We start from the raw sequence: 21737 nt of genomic DNA, 5'->3' as shown, positions 1-21737 counted from the left end.
GATAGCTACAGGGAACGCAGTAGAGTGGACTAACTTATATTTGACTGCCAGGCTGATGTCCTTGCGTGATAAAACTATAGAAGGCTTTAGAGCAGGCATGTCAAACTTGCAACATCACGTGATGTCGCACAACAGATTGCTTTTTCCCCATTGCCGGCAATGGAGTGGGCACGGTTTCAGCATGACGCATCCAGCCTCGCAGGCCAGCAGTTTGACATGCCTGCTTTTATAGGGAAATATCCCTGCCAGTGCAGATGGCAAGTCCTCAACTTACGAATGCTAACTGGGAGAACGCTCCTTTGCACAAACTTGAAAAATACAGAAGCAGCTCAACCATCTTCACAGAGCAGAGAGTTCTGGGAGTTGAAGTCCACCCAACTTCGGGTTGTCAAGCTTGAGAAACACAAATCAAAAGAGAAAACCTTCAACTGAAGTTGCCAGGACAATGGAGTCTTATTTTTAACAGCTTCACCCCGCAGTTATCGACTTCTTCACACTTTTTAAAAAGCGTGGGAGAACCAAGGTTCTCCTTAGGAAACACGACCAGGGTGGGGACTTTCCCAGGCCCTGCACGTAGAAAGGGAAGTCATGAGGCCTAGCCTGATGAACTTGGTTTCTACATGCAGGGCCTGGAAAAAAAATATAATTTAAACTCGGAAGGACGCAGGTCAGATTTATTTGCGGTCGTCTGCAAGGGGCGCCTGAAAAATGGGCATTAATTTTTTTTCTCCCAAATTCGCACTGGAATCCCCGGCGTGGGGCCTTCCAGCACCCCTCCCCCCCAGCGCATTTGGGGTTCCTTCCAACAAGCAGCCCCGCCTTCCGAGTCTTCAGCGCGCTTGGAATCCTGCCTCGCCTCCCCCGTGGTTTGCAGCCTCCGCCCGGCGGCCGCCCCACCGACATGGCCGCTGGAGGCAGAGGCGCACAGACCGGGCGGGGAAGGCCGAGACCAGCCTTCCTCTCCGGCTTCACCAGCAAAGCCGAGCCGGAGCGGGACGGCGACCCGCTTTTAAGCGCGCAGACCGGCAAGGCAAACAGACGAGCGCAGCGGCGGCGGCGGCGGCAGCAACTGGAAGAGAACGCGGCGACTAGTCTTCTTCGCCTCCTTCTCTTCCCTCGCTTGCAATTGGCAACGTCGCCTGGCCAATGGGCGCGCGAGCCGGCTCCGGGCAACGTTCCATTTTGGAATGTTGACACAGCGCGCCAGCCAATGGCGTGCGGCGAAGGAGGAGCGGGGAGGTGTTTTTTTTTTTTCTTCACCCTTCTTTTTTCTTTTTTTTGGAGCAACCCGACAGCCGCCGCCGCCGCCGCTCGCTCCAGCGCCGAGGGGGCGGGGCAGGCGAGGGGGCGTGGCTCGGCGGGGGTGCGCCGCTGGCTGGAGGGAAACTCACGGCGGCGGCGGCGGCGTGCGGGGCTTTACCCTGCACGGATCTGCCCCCTTCTCCGGGCCAGGGGGCTCGGCGCCCCGCCGCTCAGGCAGGCAGGCAGCCGGCCGGCCGGCCCCGCAGCATGGAGCCCAAGCCGCGGCTTTTCAAACGCGCCGCCTCCCCGGGCGGCCGGATTTGCTCCCCGCCGCCGGGCTTGACGTCAGCGGCCCCCTGCTGCCCTGACAGCAGCCCCCCGACCGCCGCCGCTGCTGCCGCCGCCGGCTTGTGCTGCGGGGTGGCCGCCTCCGCCTGCAAGCCGCTCGCCTCCGCCTCGCCCGCCCCGCCGCCGCCGCCGCCCGGCAACGCCGTTTACACGGTGCTGGTGGAAGATCCGGCGTCGCTCCGGAGGAGAGCCCGACGCAGGAGCAGCGAGGACGGCGCCGGCCGGAGACCCGCCGCGCTTGGCGGAGGCGGAGGCAGCGGCGGCTGCGCCCGAAGCAAAGTCCAGCTTTTGCAAAAGGTAGAGAGCGCGCGGCGCGGGGCGCACAACTCCCGCCCCGCCTTGGCTGTCGGGGTCCCGGAGGGAGAAGCAGCGGGTGGGTGTGTCCCGTCCAGGCCTACGACGCTGACAGGCGGCGGCCTCGCCGAGTTGCGACCTGCCGGCTCCCCGCTTTTTTTTTCCCCCGAGGGGGCGGGCGAAGGGAGAAGCGGGCACGTGGGAGGGGGCGGTGGGCCGGGAAGCGACTGAGCGACGGGGGGGGGGCAGCAAGGGGGTCTCCACTCCCGCTTTGCGGGAACATTGCGGGGGCGGCAAGAGGGGAGGCGGAGTGGCTGCCCGTCGTGCATATTGCAGGGGGTTTCCCCCCCTTCCCGCAGCCCCTTATGCAAAGTGGGGGGGTGGGAGAAACGGGGGCTGCACCCCGGCCCTCTTGCACGCAGCATCGACAGGCTGCAGCGGCGCGGCCGGGGACGGCATCTTGGCCCCTGGGGGGGGGATGGATTCCCTGGCGCTGCCCCGGGAATGCGTCCGTCGGCTCCAGTCCAGGAGCCGGAGCGAGCCCCAGGGCCCCTGCTGGACGTTCCCATCGGGACGGCTCGGGGATCCCCGCCTGGCGCGGCTTGCGCCCGCGGGCCACTCGCTTGGCGCCCGGGGCCGCTCCCCCGGGACCCCGGCCGGCTTTTTGCGCCTCGGCGGGGCGGGCGCCGACCGGCCCCTGGGCGAAAAGATGGCGCCCTCCCGGCTGCAGCTACGACGACGGCGGCGGCGGCGGCGGCTGCGAGGAAAAGTTTGACCGAAGGGAGGGGACTGCGAAGGGGCCGGGACTTGGCCAGCCGCCGCGGGGCCGCCTCTCGCTCCGCCCGGCGCCGCCCGGCTTTGGCTGGGCGCGGGCTGCGCTGCTCGGCCGGAGGGCCATCAATCACTCGCCGCGGGCGCCGCGCCGCCAGGAAGCCGGGCCGGCCAGTCCGCGGCCCGGCCGGCCCCGAAGGTGGGTCCCGGCTGTGGAAGGCGCTGCCCGCCTCGCCCTCGCAGCTCGGGCGGGCTCGGCCGTTCTCACGTGCTCCGGGCGGGGCGTCGGGGACGCGGGGCCGGGCGCGGAAGGAGGCGACCCTGCTGCCCGCCCGGGGGAAGAGACCCGCCCGACGCGATCTCGGGACGGTGGGTGGGGAGTCGGGAGGACCCGTGTCTGCTCCATTCTCACGACCGGGTGTCATCCAAGCGCGCGGGGGGGGGTTGCTGAGGGTGGACGCCCCAAAGGAGCACCTCACCCTGCTGTGCAAAGGGGGGAGCAATCGCTCCGAGCGCGCTTCCAAGCGAGTGTCCGGAAAGTTTTTGCCCCACCTGGCTCGGGGAGGGGGGGCTGCCCCTCTTCCTGCAAGTTGGTGCCCCCAGCAATGGGGGAGGGGGCTGGCCAATGGCTTCTCTGTCTTACCCGCCCGGGGAAAATCCTGATTTGCTGCATAGAGCGAGGGTCACGAGGACTAGAAACTTGCTTCCGCGGCCGCCTTTCATAGTTCGCAAGCGCAGCTGGTGCGGAGGCCGGCAAGTTCTCCGTGGAGTGATGGGCGGCCTGTAAAAGCAATAAACAAATACATTTGGGGCTGTTTCGAGGCAAATTGGAGGAAGGCAATTTTTTAGACTTGTCCTTTTGATTTTTTTCTAAAAAAAATTCCCGGTAAAATCAAAAAAGGCTCCAATTGAGAATCAAAAAATTCAGGTTTGATTGACAGTTTTGGATATCCACTGCAAAAGTGACCGGAAGGACAGCAATTGAAAGTGTGTGTGTGTGGGGGGGGGGAAACCTGCCTGGTTTTCTCACCAAAGAGTTCAGAATGATGGTTTTGCAAAGAGGGGAAGGTAGTTAGTTGCAGGTGCCAGTTGTGGCTACAGTAGCTGCAAAAGAGGAAGCTACACCTGTGGGATTTCTGCTGATCTGAAGGCAGAGGCTACACCTGTTGGATTTCTGCCATCCAGAAATGGTGACCGTTGTTGTCCCAGAGTTCAGAAGTGGATGGCGGAAAGAGTCGTGACTTGAATCCAAGACAGATAGGTTTGTTTGGGTAGAGAGCAGGTGAGCTACACCCCATGCAGGTGACCGCAGACAAGGTCCAACTTACCTTGGGCTGTTTCTTTCTTTTTTTCTGCAAAGGGTCAACTCGGGCTGACTTTGCAGAACAAGTTTAACTTAATTCCTGAATTAATTAATTCCTTTTCCTTTGTACAATACCTTCCCTCCAAAGAAAACATGGCAAACATCCAACACACCTTTCTCTTCCTAGTATCTTCACAACAACCCTGAGAAGTGGGCTGGGCGGAGAGGGAGGAAGTGGCCCAGAATCACCTGGTTTGCCTAAGGCGGGACTAGAACTCACGGTCTCCTGGTGATTGGCCGAGTCACCCAGCTGGCTGTCATGCCTAAAGTGGGACTAGAATTCACCGTCTCCTGGTGATTGATGCAAAATCACCCAATTGGCTTTCGTGCCTAAGGCAGGACTAGAACTCACCATCTCCTGGTGATTGGCCCAAAGTCATCCAGCCGGCTTTTGAGTCTAAGGCAGGACTGGAACTCGCTGTTTTCCTGTTTCTAGCCTGGTGCCTTAACCACTACGCCAAACTGGCTCAACATGAAGTGAATTGGATTAAAAAGAAAGCCCTTTTATACTGGATTATCCCCCTAGGTCAGGGGTAGGCAACCTCGGCTTTTTTAAGACTCGTGGACTTCAACTCCCAGAATTCCTGAATTCTGGGAATTGAAGTCCAGAATTCCTGAATTCTGGGAATTGAAGTCCACGAGTCATAAAAGAGCCGAGGTTGCCTACCCCTGACCTAGGTGGATTATGCCCTTTGTGTGAATGTTGATGTTGCATTCTGTTATTTGCCTCATTTATTCAAAGATTAACTTGATTAATTCCTGTGCTTTTTAATAGCATTCAGAATCCAGAGTTAAAATAGACACGAAATGATATCCTACATTGTGCTTGTCTCTTTTTCCCTCGTTCCTCCTTTTTTTCTCCAACTTGGCATGAGTTCATTTCTTTGTAATTATGTATTAAATTTATATGCTGCCCATGTAAGTTTGAATCAACTCCGGGCGATTGATATTTGTAGCTATATTAGCTGCGAAGTGGCAAAGTCTATTCCAGGGTTGCAGGGCCCCCTCCTGACCACGAGGCTGTCCCCCAGGGATCCTCCAAAATCAACCCTAAAAACTGCAACTGAAAGACAATAAAACAATTTAATCAGTGGGTGCTAATTACATTAGCTCTGCTAGGTGGCAGCACGTGGTCAGTCTTGGGAAGCTAAGCAGGGCCAGACCTGGTTAGTAATTGGGGGAGAGACCTAGAGGGAATATCAGGAGTACAGAATCTTTGAAAAGTCAAATAATAACTATTGGAGGAAGACCTTCGCAAAGCCTCCCCTATTATGGCCAAAGCAAGCTCCATGTTGGTGTTGTTTATTTTATTATTTTCATTTATTATATTTTTAATCACACCTTTATCACTTTATAAGTAACTCAAGGTGGCAAATATGCACAGTACTCCTTCCTGCTTCTCTTTTTCCCCACGACAACCCTGTGAGAAGGGTTCGGCTGAGAGAGATTGATTCAGCCAAAATCACCCAGCTGGCTTTCATGCCTAAGGCGGGAGTAGAACTCACTGTCCCCTGGTGATTGGCCCAAAGTCACCCAATCTAAAGCAGGACTAGTATTCTCAGTCTCCTGGTGATTGGCCCAAAGTCACCCAGCTGGCTTTCATGCCTAAGGCAGGACTAGAACTCACCGTCGCCTGCTGATTGACCCAAAGTCATCCAGCTGGTTTTCATGCCTAAGGCAGGACTACAACTCACGGTCTCCTGGTGATTGGCCCAAAGTCACCCAGCCAGCTTTTATGCCTAAGGCAGAACTAGAACTCACTGTCTCCTGGTGATTGGCTCAAAGTCACCCAGCCAGCTTTTATGCCTAAGGCAGAACTAGAACTCACTGTCTCCTGGTAATTGGCCCAAAGTTACCCAGCCAATTTCATGCCTAAGGCAGAATTAGAACTCACTGTATCCTGGTGATTGGCCCAAAGTCACCCAGCTGGCTTTCATGCCTAAGGCGGGACTAGAACTCACTGTCTCCTGATGATTGGCCCAAAGTCACCCAGCCGGTTTTCATGCCTAAGGCAGGACTAGAACTCACTGTTTCCTGGTGATTGGCCCAAAGTCACCTAGCTGGCTTTCATACCTAAGGTGGGACTAGAACTCACAGTCTCCTGGTGTTTGGCCCAAAGTTACCCAACCAGCTTTCATGCCTAAAGCATGAAAGGCTAGGCTAGCATTTTCACCTTTCCACCAAACTGGGAGTTTACACTTATTCCTGTGAGTGACCCTGAGCCTGTTTTAGAAAGCCTAACCATGTTTATACTTAGTTAGTCTTTGATTAAGAGTCCAATGGGAGATTTCAAAGTGAGAAGTCATAATCCGTCATTGCCAAGAAAAGGAGCTCAACTCCAGAGCGAGCTTTATATATTTGTAAATTAGATTAGTGTTCACTGATGCATCTGAATTTCAGTTAAGCTTCGGTGTCAACGGGATTTAATTTTTGTCCTGGCCTGGCTTATTCAGGGCCTTGCAAACCCTTGGCAGTCTTTCCTGTACGGTTGTAAGGGAGACCAGGAAAAAGCGACAACGCCAGCTTTTTTGCACGGCGGCGTGCCCGGACAGGCCGTGCAAAAGATCTCAAAGATTCCTGCACTCTGCAGCCATCTGCAGTGGGAGTTTGTCCAGCCCTACCTTGTTGCAGGCTGCATGTTGTTTCGCAGCCTGCTGGGGGGGAGCAGGTTCCCGCGCCGGAGTTCAGGAATTATGCTCCGTGTTCCAACACGCTTATCGCTAGCCTTCTGGAGTCTGAATTTCAGTTGGTGTGGTGGCGAGCTTGCGTACTAGTTCAGTCTACCCCTGCTGTGTTTATCTAAGACAGGAGTAGGCAACCTTGGCTCTTTTACGACTCCTGGACTTCAACTCCCAGAATTCCTGAGCCAGCCTGGCTCAGCTTGGAAACCTCTCCCTTTCCCCTCAGCATGGCTGGCTCAGGAATTCTGGGAGTTGAAGTCCACGAGTCATAAAAGAGCCAAGGTTGCCTTCCCCTGCACTAGATAGTATAGGGCTCTTCAAACTTGGCCCTTTTATGACTCGTGGACTTCAACTCCCAGAATTCCTGAGCCAGCATGAGGGAACTATGGCCCCCTCATGACTTGTGGACTTCAATTCCTAGAATTCCTGAGCCAGCATGAGGGAACTATGGCCCCCTCATGACTCGTGGACTGCAACTCCCAGAATTCCTGAGCCAGCATGAGGGAACTATGGCCCCCTCATGACTGGTGGACTGCAACTCCCAGAATTCCTGAGCCAGCATGGCTCAGCTTGGAAACCTCTCCCTTTTCCCTCAGTGTGGCTGGCTCAGGAATTCTGGGAGTTGAAGTCCACCAGTCATAAAAGAGCCAAGGCAGCCTACCCCTGCCCAAATGCCTGAATTTTGATCATGTGACCGTGAGGGAAAAATATTTAAATATTTAAACCAGGGGCCTTCAACCTTGGCCTTTTTATGACTGGTGGACTTCAACTCCCAGAATTCCTGAGCCAGCATGGGGGAACTATGGCCCCCTCATGACTCGTGGACTTCAACTCCCAGAATTCCTCAGCCAGCATGAGGGAACTATGGCCCCCTCATGACTCGTGGACTTCAACTCCCAGAATTCCTGAGCCAGCATGGCTCAGCTTGGAAATCTCTCCCTTTCCCCTCAGCGTGGCTGGCTCAGGAATTCTGGGAGTTGAAGTCCACCAGTCATAAAAGAGCCAAGGTTACCTAGCCCTGCCCAAATGCCTGAATTTTGATCACGTGACCATGAGGAAAAAATATTTAAACCAGGGTCTTCAAACTTGGCCCTTTTATGACTTATGGACTTCAACTCCCAGAATTCCTGAGCCAGCATGGCTCAGCTTGGAAACGTCTCCCTTTCCCCTCAGCGTGGCTGGCTCAGGAATTCTGGGAGTTGAAGTCCACGAGTCGTAAAAGAGCCAAGGTTGCCTACCCCTGATCTAAGATAAAGGCAGGGACTCTGCAGCCTTTTGGAAGAGGTTCAGGGCTGGCTAGATTTTTCAGGACTACAAGCCCCATAAATTCTCCCAGTGGGAGGGTGAATGGAAATAAGGGAGCTTAGGAAACAAAGTAGTCTATCGGATTAGGGGGCGAAGAGGGTTCTTCCCTCTCCTACTCGTATGTCAGCATTGCGGAATTCCCATGATTTTCACGGCTAAAGTTTGGGGTAACTGTTAGGGCTCCCTTAAGGAGGTCCAAAAAGAAGAGGCTTCTCTGTGGTGGCTCCATCCCTGTGGAACATCATCCTTGCAGAAATAAGAGAATAGAATAAGAGAATAATAGAGTTGGAAGGGACCTTGGAGATCATCTAGTCCAACCCCCTGCTCAGGCAGGAAACCCTATACCATTTCGGTCAAATGGCCGTCCAGTCTCTTCTTAAAAACTTCCAGCATTCACCGCTTCTGGAGGCAGGTTGTTCCACTGGTTAATTGTTCTAACTGTCAGGAAGTTTCTCCTTAGTTCTAGATTGCTTCTCTCCTCAATTAGTTTCCGTCCGTTGCTTCTTGTCCTGCCTTCAGGCGCTTTGGACCTTGACTCCCTCTTCTTTGTGGCAGCCCCTGAGATATTGGAACCCTGCTATCATGTCCCCCCTCGTCCTTCTCTTCATTAAACTAGACATACCCAATTCCAGCAACTGTTCCTTGTATGTTTTAGCCTCCAGTCCCCTAATCATCTTTGTTGCTCTTCTCTGTACTCTTTCTAGAGCAGTGGTTCTCAATCTTTCTAATGCCGCGACCCCATAATACAGTTCCCCATGTTGTGGTGACCCCCAACCACTTATACATCACCGGGTGCCAGGGGCGTGGCCAAAGAAAGGGGGAAAAAAATGGCAGACAGCCTTGTTTGGCGACCCCCGTGAAATGGTCATTCGACCCCAAATGGGGTCCCGACCCACAGGTTGAGAAACACTGTTCTAGAGTCTCAATGTCTTTTTTACATCGTGGTGACCAAAACTGGATGCAGTATTCCACGTGTGGCCTTACCAAGGCCTTGTAAAGTGGTATTAACACTTCATGTGATCTTGATTCTATCCCTCTGTTGATGCAGCCCAGCACTGTGTTGGCCTTTTTGGCAGCTGCAGCACACGGCTGGCTCCTGTTTCAGGGATCGTCCACTAGTACTATAATAAGACTGGCATTCACTTTGGCATCCTTTCAAAAGAGCTTGAAGACTTTGGCTAGCCCGCCTATCAAGGGTGGTTTGTTGTTACCAGGGGTTGGTGGGTGGGTGTTTACTGAGTCTTGTCTTGGGGATTTGTTTTTGTGAGCCCTTTTTTGTGCTGCGTGCAGATTGCCGATTAGAAGCCGGCTGTGATTTTTTTTTTTCTTATTAAGTTAATACGGTTTTATAGGTTTTAAAAACTATGCCTTGTTCTTTGGGGAGTCATGAATTGTTGTAAACACCCCCCCCCCCAGAGTCCTGCAGTTGAGACCGGGGTGTGTGTGTCTACGTCCCTAGAAGCAAGGAATAATAAATGCTCTTGGACTTGAAAGGGACAGTCACCCTAGACGTCTTCCACTCTTTCTTGCAGGGCTCCAATCCTTGTAATGGTAAACCGTTTCCAGCTGAGCCGGAGCCGGCAAATGGCCACCCGAGGCTCGCCTCGAATCCTGTGGTGCTAAAACAGCCGGTGGAAGAAGTGAGGGCTCTGCGACTCCTGGACGAGACTCCCTTGCACCACTCGGCCTACATCCCAGTGCCCCAGCAGAGGTATGATAGTGGGAGCACCGTTTGTGGTGGCTGTCTCCTCTCCTCTCCTCCCTTCCCCTCCCCTCCCCTCCTCTCCCCTTCTGTCCTCTCTTCTCCCTCCCTCCCTTCCTCCTCTCCTGTCCCCTCCCCTCTCCCCTCCCTCCTCTCCCCTCTCCTCTCCTCCCTCTCCCCCCTCTCCTCTCCTCCCCTCTCTCCTCTCCCCCTCTCCCTTCTCCTCTCTTCCCCTCTCCTCTCCTCTCCTCCCTCTCCCCTCTCTCCTCTCCTCTTCTTCCCTCCTCTCCCCTCCCTTCTGTCCCCTCTCCTCCCCTCTCCTCTCTTCCCTATCCCCTCCCTTCTCTCCCCTCTCCTCTCCTCTCCCCTCCCCCCTCTCCCTTCTCTCTTCCCTCTCCTCTCCTCCCTCTCCCCTCTCTCCTCTCCTCTCTTCCCTTCTCCCCTCTCCCTCTCCTCTCTTCCCTATCCCTCCCTCCCTCTCCCCCCTCTCCTCTCCTCCTCTCCTCCCCCTCTCTCTTCTCTCCTCCCCTCTATCCTCCTCCCTCTCTCCTCTCCCTCCCCTTCTATCTCTCTCCTCTCTCCCTCCCCTCTCTCTCTCCCCCTCTCCCTCCCTTCTCTCTCCTCTCTCTCTCCTCTTCTCCCTCTCTCTCTCTCTCGCTCTCTTCTCTCCCCCTCCCCTCTCTCCTCTCCCTCTCTCCTCTCTCCCTCCCTCCCCTCTCCCTCTCTCCCTCTCCCTCCTTTCCTCTTTCTTTCCTCCCTCTCTCTTTCCTCTCCCTCTCTCCTTTCTCCCTACCTCTCTCTCTCCTCCTCTCCTCTCCCGCCCTCCTTCTTCTTCCCTCTCTTCCTCCCTTATCTCTCCTCCTCTCCTCCCTCCTCTCCTTCTTCTTCCTTCCTCCCTCCCCTCCCTTATCCTCTCCTCCTCTCCCCTCCCTCCCTCTCCTCTCTTCTCCCTCTCCCTCCCCTCCTTATCCATCTACTCCCTCTCCCCTCCCTCCTCTCCTCTCTTCTTCCCTTCCCTCCCTCCCCTCCCTATCCTCTCCTCCCTCTCCCCTCCCTCCTCTCCTCTCTTCTTCCCTCCTCCCTCCCCTCCCTTATCCTCCCCTCCCCTCCTTTCTCACCCCTCCCTCCCTCCTTCCTTCCTTCCTTCTCTCCTCTTCTTTCCTTTTCCTTTTCTCTTTCATTTCCTCCTATTTCTCTCCCTTCCCTTTCCCTTCCCTTCCCTTCCCTCCTATTTTCCTTTCCTTTCCCTTCGTCTCATGCCCTTGGAGAGAAAATAGCACAGTGGTTGTCGATGCTGGTTGGAAACCTTAATGAATGCAAGAGATTTTTCTTTAAAGCTAATCCTTCTCAACTTTGCTTTAAGGTGTGCAGATTTCAAATCCCAGAATTCCCCAGGTAGGATGCACTTGCTGTAGGAAAGCATAGCTTCCTTACACAAGGAACAATTAACCTTGCCCCAGAAGTTGTGGGTGCTCCATCATTGGAGGTTTTTAAGAGGAGACTGGACAGCCATTTGTCTGAAATGGTATACCATTTGGCTGTCCAGTCTCTTCTTAAAAACTTCCAGTGTTGGAGCACCCACGGCTTCTGGAGGCAGGTTGTTCCACTGGTTAATTGTTCTAACTGTCAGGAAGTTTCTCCTTAGTTCTAGGTTGCTTCTCTCCAGTGCTTTTTTTCTAAAAAAAAAAAAAAAAAGATGCCGGAATTCACACACATCATACAACCCGCCTTGCCTACCCTACAAGGTTTCATCCAAAAAAGGTGCCGGAACTCCGTTCTGGGCGTTTTATGAGGGAAAAAGCCCTGCTTGTCTCCTTGACTAGTTTCCATCCATCGCTTCTCATCCTGCCTTCAGGCACTTTGGAGAATAGCTTGACTCCCTCTTCTTTGGGGCAGCCCCTGAGATATTGGAACACTGCTATCATGTCCCCCCTCGTCCTTCTCTTCATTAAACTAGACATACCGAATTCCAGCAACCGTTCCTTGTATGTTTTAGCCTCCAGTCCTCTAATCATCTTGGTTGCTCTTCTCTGTGGACAGCATATTTGATGGATTCATATCTTTAACAGGTGAAATATGAGAATCTTGCATTTTGAACATTGCCCTGGGTATCACTGGGGCATGAGATTAAGGCAGCCAGGAGTGTCCAGATGGTTACCTGTGCAGGAGGCAGGTGAAGCAAACTTAGAAGCTGGCAGAAGGTGATTGAACTTGCAAGGTGCAGAATTTTCTGCTGCAGAATTCCTGATGCGGATTTAACTAGGGAGAGATGGCATCTGGTTAAACTGGTGCAGAGTGGCTGTTTATTTAATGAAGAGAAGGACGAGGGGGGACAGGATAGCAGCCTTCCAGTATCTCAGGGGCTGCCCCAAAGAAGAGGAAGTCAAGCTATTCTCCAAAGCCCCTGAAAGCAGGACAAGCAGCAATGGATGGAAACGAATCAAGGAGAGAAGCAACCTAGGAGAAACTTCCTGACAGTTAGAACAATTAACCAGTGGAACAACCTGCCTCCAGAAGCGGTGAATGCTCCAACACTGGAAGTTTTTAAGAAGAGACTGGACAGCCATTTGTCTGAAATGGTATAGGGTTTCCTGCCTGAGCAGGGGATTGGACTAGATGACCTCCAAGATCCCTTCCAACTTTGCTATTATTATTATTGTTGTTGTTGTTGTTTTGCTGTTGTTATTATTTTTAGTGTTTTTCTTAGTATTATAAGGTACTCTGACTCCAGATGATTCTGGATAGTGACCAGTAAAAAAAAAAAAAAAAAAAATTCAAGAATACAGGCCGTCCTCGACTTACATTTAGCGACCATTCAAAGTTACAACGACACTGACAAAAGCAACGTATGACCGTTTTTCACACCTAAGACCGTTGTAGCATCTTCCAGGGTCACGTGATCAAAATTCAGATGCTTGGCCACTGGCTCATATTTACGACGGTCGCAGCGTCCCGGGGATCACGTCATCCCCTTTTGCGACCTTCTGACAAACAAAGTCAACGGGGAAGCCGGATTCACTTAACAACCGTGTTATTAACTTAGCAAATGCGGTGAGTGACTTAACGAACTACGGAAAGAAAAGTCGTAAAATGGGAAAAAATCCGCTTAATAGCCGTGTTTAACTAACTTAATAACTGCAGCGATCCACCTCACAGCTGTGGTAAGAGAGGTCGTAAAATGGCGCACAACTCGCTTAGCTACTGTCTGGCTTAGCAACAGAAAGGATGGGCTTTATTGTGGTCGTAAGTCGAGGACTACCTGTAAAATCAATTAATCAGGAAAAAAAATACAGTAGTTAACTTTAAAGCAGCGTTTCTCAACCTTTGGGGAACTTTCAGCAGTGTGGACTTCAACTCTCAGTGCTGGCTGGGGAATTCTGGGAGTTGAAGTCCACAACTTTGTAGCTAAGTCAAAGATGAATTCTGGGAGTTGAAGTCCACAACTTTGTAGCCGAGGCAAAGATGAATTCTGGGAGTTGAAGTCCACAACTTTGTAGCCGAGGCAAAGATGAATTCTGGGAGTTGAAGTCCACAAGTTTGTAGCCAAGGTAAAGAGGAATTCTGGGAGTTGAAGTCCACAACTTGGTAGCCGAGGCATAGAGCAGTGTTTCCCAAACTTGACAATTTTAAGGCATGTGGACTTCAACTCCCAGAATTCATCTTTGGGAGTTGAAGTCCTCATGCCTTAAAATTGTCAAGTTTGGGAAACACTGGCATAGAGGAATTCTGGGAGTTGAAGTCCACAACTTTGTAGCCGAGGCCAAGATGAATTCTGGGAGTTGAAGTCTACAACTTTGTAGCCCAGGCAAAGATGTGGGTGCAAATGTCTCAGATCTTGGACGGTTGTGCCTGCAAGTCCGTCCCAATCCCCCTGGGGCTGGCTGGTTGCGTTGTGCCTTTTGTGCTATTGCTCTCGCTCCATTGCTCGGGGCGAATGTGCTACACACACGTCAGGAACATCAGGCTAAAAATAAGCTATCAGTCAAGAGGCCAATTATGCAGGTTTAATCTTCTTAGATTACAAGCGCGAAGGGCGCTGCCATAAAGTCCCTCTGATCTGCCTGGCATGAAGTGGCAGGGGAAAATAAAATAAAATAAAAAAAACCTTCCATTGCTCTGGAGAAACGAAGCCGAAGAGTGATCAAAGGCAGTGCTGCCTAGTGGGAAGGGGATTTCCTGCCCTTTCTGGGCTGTGGAAGAAGAGAAAATGTCAGCTTTGCTTGCAGAACTATTTGCTGCTGTGTTGTATTTTGAGGTGGCTGTTCTTTTCCTGATGTGGGGATAGCAAATCCCCAGAATTCCCCCTATCAGCAGAGGGAATTCTGGGAGTTGAAGGCCCAGCCTGCCTAGAGAGGCTTCAGGTTGAGAAGGCTGGTCTAGGATTGGTGCCTCTAATGCACCAAGCCTGTGTCCTTGGTGGTGGATATACAGGTAGTCCTCGACTTACGGCTGCAATTGAATCCAAAATTTCTGTTGCTCAGCGAAAAGATTTTAAGTGAGTTTTGCTTCGTTTTACGACCTTCCTTGTCACCATTGTTAAGTGAACCACTGCAGTTGTTAAGTAAGTAACACGGTTGTTCAATGGCTTCCCCATTGATATTGCTTATTGGAAGATCGCAGCAGAGGGTCAGATGACCCCGGGGACACTGCAATTCGTCATAAATACGAGTCAGTTGCCAATCATCTGAATTTTTAGTCCCAGGACCCTGGGGATGCTACAACGGTCATAAGTGTGAATCAGGGTCATCGGTCACATTTTGTTGTAGCTTTCAACGATCACTAAATACATTTTTTTGTAAGTCAAAGATTACTTGCACCAGGGGTAGGCAACCTTGACTCTTTTATGACTCGTGGATTTCAATTCCCAGAATTCCTGAGCCAGCATGGGGAACTATGCCCCCCTCATGACTCGTGGACTTCAACTCCCAGAATTCCTGAGCCAGCATGGGGGAACTATGGCCCCCTCATGACTCATGGACTTCAACTCCCAGAATTCCTGAGCCAGCCACGCTGAGGGGAAAGGGAGAGGTTTCCAAGCTGAGCCAGGCTGGCTCAGGAATTCTGGGAATTGAAGTCCACGAGTCATAAAAGAGCCAAGGTTGCCTACCCCTGACCTGCACAGTGTTCTTCGGGTGTTTAGTTGTTGAGCTTTTTTCTGATGTTGAGTGGGTTCGGGGCACCAGTCCTCTCTTTCTACTTTAGCAAATCTTTGTGTGTCTCTCTCTGTGTGTAAGTAACAATTAAAAGACAGACTTGGGTATGTCTAGTTTAATGAAGAGAAGGACGAGGGGGGACATGATAGCAGTGTTCCAGTATCTCGGGTTGCCCCAAAGAAGAGGGAGTCAAGCTATTCTCCAGATTATCGGAAGGCAGGGCAAGAAGCAACGGATGGAAAGTAGTCAAGGAGAGAAGCAACCTGGAACTAATGAGAAATTTCCTGACAATGAGAACAATTAATCAGTGGAACTGCTTGCATCCAGAAGTTGTGAATGTTCCAACATTGGAAGTTTTTAAGAAGAGACTGGGCAGCCATTTGTCTGAAATGGTATAGGGTTTCCTACCTGAGCAGGGGGTTGGACTAGATGACCTCCAAGGTCCCTTCCAACATTATTATTATTATTATTATTATTATTATTATTATTATTATTATTATTATTATTATTATTATTATTGATCATCGCACAATCAGCCATGCTCAGACTGGATTTGGCATTTTGTCTACCTATCGAGTCCTTACCCAGGACCTGGGATAGGCAGATGTGGATGTTTGATGGTATTACAGGTATCGTCGCAGGATGGAAGCAGTTCCTAGTAAGGCCGCCTTTTGCAATTGACTAATAGCCAATTTGTCAATGCCAATGGTGTTCAAGTGGTGCTCCAGTTGTTTTGGGATTGCACACAAGGAGCCTATGACTATTGGTACTACCCTTGCTTGCTTTTGCCACAGTCTTTCTATTTCTATTTGTAGGTCTTTGTATTTTGTTATCTTCTCCAGTTCTTTCTCGTCTATTCTGCTGTATTATTATTATTATTATTATTACTACTACTATTGAGGATCATCACACAGTCAGCCAGATGTTCAGACTGGATTTGGCATTTTTGTCTAACTATTGCAGTGGTGGCGAACCTATGGCACGGGTGCCAGAGGCGGCACTCAGCCCTCTCTGTGGGCACGCGCGCCGCCGCTGCCAGCAGCTTGCACAGGTCCATTAGGCTGCCACTGCCATAGCTCCCCAGTCCCAGCTAGGATTGTGTGCTTCCCCCCATCTATTCTGGACCTCCTGCCCACCGCCCCACCCCCAGACACCCCGTGGATGTCCCCCAACCTACCCGGCCCCCACAGGCGTCTCCCCCACGAGCAACATCAAGGTGGCCATGCCCACCCCAGCCACACACACCCAGTCTGCCGTGAGCACCGCAGCCATGCCTGCCCAATGGGCCATGCCCCCATGCCGCCCCTGAGGGCACCACAATGCTGATGTGGCCCTGGCACTTAGTGATAAATAAGTGGGTTTGGGGTTATGGTTTGGGCACTCGGTCTCTAAAAGGTTCGCCATCACTGACCTATTGAGTCCTTCCCAAGGACCTGGGATAGGCAGATGTGGATGTTTGATGGTATCACAGATCTCGTTGCAGGATGGAAGCAGTTCCTAGCAAGGCCGCCTTTTGCAATTGACTAATGGCGAATTTGTCAGTGCCGATGATGGTGTTCAAGTGGTGCTCCAGTTGTTTTGGGATTGCACCCAAGGCGCCTATTACTATTGGTACTACCCTTGCTTGCCTTTGCCACGGTCTTTCTATTTCTATTTGTGAGTCTTTGTATTTTGTTATCTTCTCTAGTTTATTATTATTATTATTATTATTATTATTATTATTATTATTACTACTACTACTACTACTACTATTATTATTATTATTATATTATTATTATTATTATTACATAGCTGTGTGTGCTTCCCGCACAAGGCAGGGAGTGTGGGATTTTTTTTAACAACTCTGAGGAAGAAACGAAAAGAGCCTTAGGATTTGGGGAGGTCAAAGCAAGGGTACTTTTCCTGGGAAGGGGATGGATCTGGGTGGCCAAACTAATTCAGACCCAGTTCCGGATCATCCGGTTTGATTCGTGTGGGATTGGCTGCTGTAAGTTTGGAGCTGCTAATGAAATGTTTGTAAAAAAAAAAGGAAAAAAAAGTTGGGAGGAATCCCATCGCGCCTTTTCTGACCATCCCATTTTATGAAAAGACGTGAGATTTTACGAGTATAGGTTGTCCTCAACTTACAACAGTCTGTTTGGTGACCGTTTGGAGCAGGGGCCTTCAAGCTTGGCCCTTTTATGACTTGTGGACTTCAACTCCCAGAATTCCTCAGCCAGCCTCCATTTTGTTTGTTAGATTTAAGACCGGGGTCTTCAAACTTGGCCTTTTTATGACTTGTGGACTTCAGCTCCCAGAATTCCTCAGCCAAGCACACAAATTTGATTGGCGCCCGAGTCAACCACGTTTCAAGGCCTTGACAGATAGTCCTGGACTTATGACCGTTGGTTTAGTGACCGTTGGACGTTTCAGTGGCCTTCAAAAAAGTGACCGATGACCCTTTTTACACTTAACCACCATTGCAGCAGCATCCCCATGATCAGGTGATCAACATTCAAACGTTTGGCAACTGGTTCATATTTATGATGGTTGCAGTGTCCGGGTTGTGTGATCCCTTTTTGTGACCTTTTGACAAAGAGAGAAGGTCAAAACTAGCAATCCTCCTGCAATATTTCAAAGAAAAATTCCTTTCTTTGAAGACGTCAACAAAAAAGGGTTTTGTCTTTTTTGTCTTTCCTGCAAGTCATTGGGAGACATTAGGTGGCAAATACAAATGATCCTCGATTTAGTGGATTTAGTTATTTGTTGTTGTTGCGAAGTCGTGCCCGACCCATCGCGACCCCATGGACCACGTTCCTCCAGGCCTTCCTGTCCTCTGCCATCTTCTGGACTCCATTTAAGCTCATGCCTACTGCTTCAGTGACTCCATCCAGCCACCTCCTTCTCTGTCGTCCCCTTCTTCTATTGCAGCAATTGGAGTCCTAGTGGACGATCACTTAACCATGAGCCAGCCATGTGCAGCAGCAGCCAAAAAATGCTAATACAATCCTGGGTTGTATAAACAGAGGCACAGAATCAAGATCACGCGAAGTATTAGTACTGCTTTATAAAACCCTAGTAAGGCCACAACTGGAATACTGCAGCCAATTTTGGTCACCATATCACAAAAAAGCTTGCCCCCAGAAATCATGGGCGCTCCATCACTGGAAATTTTCAAGAAGAGACTGTCTGAGATGGTATAGGTCAGTGGTTCTCAACCTGTGGGTCGGGACCCCATTTGGAGTCAAATGACCATTTCACAGGGGTCACCAAACCATGCTGTCCGCCATTTTTTTCCCTTTTCCCTAGCTGTCCTACTCCCTCTTATTGGTGGCCACACCCACTTGGGGGTCACCACAACACGGAGAACTGTATTATGGGGTCACGGCATTAGAAAGGTTGAGAATCACTGGTATAGGTTCACCTGATTGAGCAGGGGGCTGGACTAGAAGACCTCCAAAGTCCCGTCCAGCTCCATTCCATTCCATTCTATTCCTATTCTATTCTATTCTATATTCTATATTCTATATTCTATTCTACTCTATGCTACTCTACTCTACTCTACTCTCATTCCATTCCATTCCTATTCTATTCTATTCTATTCTATTCTATTCTATTCTATTCTATTCTATTCTATTCTATATATTCTATTCTACTCTATGCTACTCTACTCTATTCTCATTCCATTCCACTCCACTCCACTCCACTCCATTCCCATTCTATTCTATTCTATTCTATTCTATTCTATTCTATTCTATTCTATTCTATTCTATTCTATTCTATTCTATATATTCTATTCTACTCTATGCTACTCTACTCTATTCTCATTCCATTCCACTCCACTCCACTCCACTCCATTCCCATTCTATTCTATTCTATTCTATTCTATTCTATTCTATTCTATTCTATTCTATTCTATTCTAGTTTACAATCTGTCCTATTCTATTCTATTCTATTCTATATTATATATTCTATTCTACTCTATGCTATGCTACTCTACTCTACTCTCATTCCATTCCATTTTTTCTATTCCTATTCTGTTCTCTTCTGTTCTAATATTCTATTCTATTCTATTCTATTCTATTCTATTCTATTCTATTCTATTCTATTCTATTCTATTCTATTCTATTCTCTATTTTCTATTCTATTCAAGTGTCGTTTTAACTGTTTGCATGATGATTTATGTTTCTCACCCCCCCCATTTGATTGCAACTCAACTTACAACAGTTCGTTTAGCGGTCATTCAAACTTGCAACGGCACTGGAAATAGTGACTTACGACCATTTTTCACACTTATGACCGTTGCAGCACCCCCCAGGCTCAAAATTCAACGCTTGGCAACTGACTCCTATTTATGACGGTTGCAATGTCCCCGGGGAGGGGAGGGGTTGTGTGATCCCTTCTTGCGACCTTCTCACAAGCAAAGTCAACGGGGGAAGCCAGATTCGCTTAACGACCGTGTGACTAACTTAACCGCGGGACTCCCTTAACAACGGCGCTAGAAATACCGTAAAACCCGCGTAGCAGGTTCCTCACTTAGCAGCGTAAATTTTGGGACTCGGTTGCAGTCGTAAATCGAGAACGACCTGCACGCTGACATTGGCAGCCTGTTTGCTTTGCTCTCCTCTGGAGCTGGAAAACTCCTGGAACCTTGGCTTGAAGGGAAGGGAAAAATAATTTGGGAATTATTATTATTTGTTTCCTTTTTGGGAACAGCCAGAGGAAGTTAGCCGACTTCTGCCTCGGATTTTAGCCCCAGGGCGTCCCTCCCACTGGCAACGGCTTTGCCATTGGCTCTCCGATCTTGGCGGAAGAGGCTTTGACAAGGATCGGCCTCTTGTCTTGTGTGCTTCCACGCAGCAGCTGACCACGCCTGCCTTTGGGGGGGGGAGAGTTTATTCCTCCCCCCCTTTCGGTCAAGTTGCTGGAACCTCGGCCTAAACGCTTCCAGGCTCCTTGCATGGCAGGCAATATTTAGGTGTCCTGCTGTGCAGCATGCATGCGCTTTTGGCAGGCATGTGCATGCCACATTGTTCTAAAAAAACAAGTACAACAGACGCTGCAGATTGGGTGCCAAGCGGAGCAGGATCCCCGTAAACAGCATAAATCACTCAGAACCGCCTGCGTAATTGCGCAATTCAGTTTGCTTCGGTTTCCCCTCCACTGTCTTTCCAAAATGCACTCCCAATTTTTGTTTTCTTCTTCTTCTTCTTCTTCTTCTTCTTCTTCTTCTTCTTCTTCTTCTTCTTCTTCTTCTTCTTCTTCTTCTTCTTCTTCTTCTTCTTCTTCTTCTTCTCCTCCTCCTCCTCCTCCTCCTCCTCCTCCTCCTTCTTCTTCCTCCTCCTTCTTCCTTCTTCTTCTTTTTCTTCTTCTTCTTCCTCTTCCTTCTTCTTCCTTCTTCTTCTTCTTCTTCCTCCTCGTCCTCCTCCTCCTCCTTCTTTCTCCTCCTCCTCCTCCCCCCTGGCTCTGTTGAACTGGCTACGTGTTGCAGAAGTGGGGAGGGGGGTCCTAAGTTGAAACATAGAGTTGGGGCGATCCAAGCTTCTAGTTCTCATCAAGAAAGGTGAAGTCTCCTCTCCGTTTTAGAGGAGCGGTCAGATCCAAACGGAGCAGAAGGTTGAGTGGCTTTGCAGTTTGACACCCCTAAAAGGTCCTGTCTAAAAGTGGGAGGCCTGGAAGATCCCTCTGCTGTCACCCAGGCGGTCCTCAACTTAACGACCATTTGTTTAGAGGCCTTTCAGAGTTACGACGGCACTGAAAAAAGTGACGTTGGAGTGTTTTGCACACTTACGACCGTTGCAGCCTTCCCCATTGTCATGTGGTGAAAAATTCAGACGTTTGGCAACTGACTCATATTATGACGGTTGCAGTGTCCTAGGATCATGGGATCCCCTTTTGCGACCTTCAGTGGGGAAACCAGATTCACTTAACAACCTTAAGGGATTCACTTAACAACGGTGGCAAGAAAGGTCGTAACAGAATAACAGAATAGCTGAGTTGGAAGGGTCCTTGGAGGTTTTCTAGTCCAGGGCTAGGGAACCTTGGCTCTTTTATGACTCGTGGACTTCAACTCCCAGAATTCCTGAGCCAGCATGGTGGAACTATGGCCCCCTCATGACTTGTGGACTTCAACTCCCAGAATTCCTGAGCCAACATGGGGGAACTATGGCCCCCTCATGACTCGTGGACTTCAACTCCCAGAATTCCTGAGCCAACATGGGGGAACTATGGCCCCCTCATGACTCGTGGGCTTCAACTCCCAGAATTCCTGAGCCAGCCTGGCTCAGCTTGGAAACCTCTCCCTTTCCCCTCAGCGTGGCTGGCTCAGGAATTCTGGGAGTTGAGTCCACACATCTTAAAGTTGCTGAGGTGGAGAAACAATGGACTAGGGCAGAAATAGGCAACCTTGGCTCTTCTATGACTTGTGGACTTCAGCTCCCAGAATTCCTGAGCCAGCCACGCTGAGGGAAAAGGGAGAGGTTTCCAAGCTGAGCCCTGCTGGCTCAGGGATTCTGGGAGTTGAAGTCCACGAGTCATAGAAGAGCCAAGGTTGCCTATCCCTATTCTAGTCCAATCCCCTGCTCAGGCAGCAGGCCCTATGCCAGGGGTCTGCAACCTTGGCAACTTTAAGACTTGTGGACTTCAGCTCTCTCTCTCTCTCTCTCTCTCTCTCTCTCTCTCTCTCTATATATATATATATATATATATATATATATATATATATATATATATATATATCTGGCATACTCACTTTACAACCACCTTGCTTAGCAATGAAAATCCTGATCCTGACAGGACAATCAACCAGTGGAACAGCTTATCCCCAGAAATCGTGGGCGCTCCATCACTGGAGATTTTAAAGAAAAGACTAGACCAGTGATGGCAAATCTTTTAGAGAT

The 21737-nt window shown here is 50.3% G+C and overlaps 1 protein-coding gene across 1 annotated transcript in view; it reads left to right on the top strand.

Annotated features, from left to right (window-relative positions):
* Positions 1-1341: 1341 nt before the first annotated feature.
* The window catches only part of SLC2A4RG (SLC2A4 regulator), a 46212-nt gene continuing 25816 nt past the window's right edge, over positions 1342-21737 (top strand). The window contains exons 1-2 of the mRNA XM_039326950.1: positions 1342-1887; positions 9537-9715. Coding sequence (XP_039182884.1) covers positions 1510-1887; positions 9537-9715 — 557 coding nt within the window. The 5' untranslated portion in view covers positions 1342-1509. The remainder of the gene's footprint in view (positions 1888-9536; positions 9716-21737) is intronic.

The sequence above is a fragment of the Crotalus tigris genome, unplaced genomic scaffold (genome assembly GCF_016545835.1).
Source record: "Crotalus tigris isolate CLP2741 ecotype Arizona unplaced genomic scaffold, ASM1654583v1 scf7180000024347.1601321, whole genome shotgun sequence".
Classification (NCBI taxonomy): domain Eukaryota; kingdom Metazoa; phylum Chordata; class Lepidosauria; order Squamata; family Viperidae; genus Crotalus; species Crotalus tigris.
The sequence above is the reverse complement of the archived record's forward strand: the minus strand, read 5'-3'. Positions and strand labels throughout refer to the sequence as shown.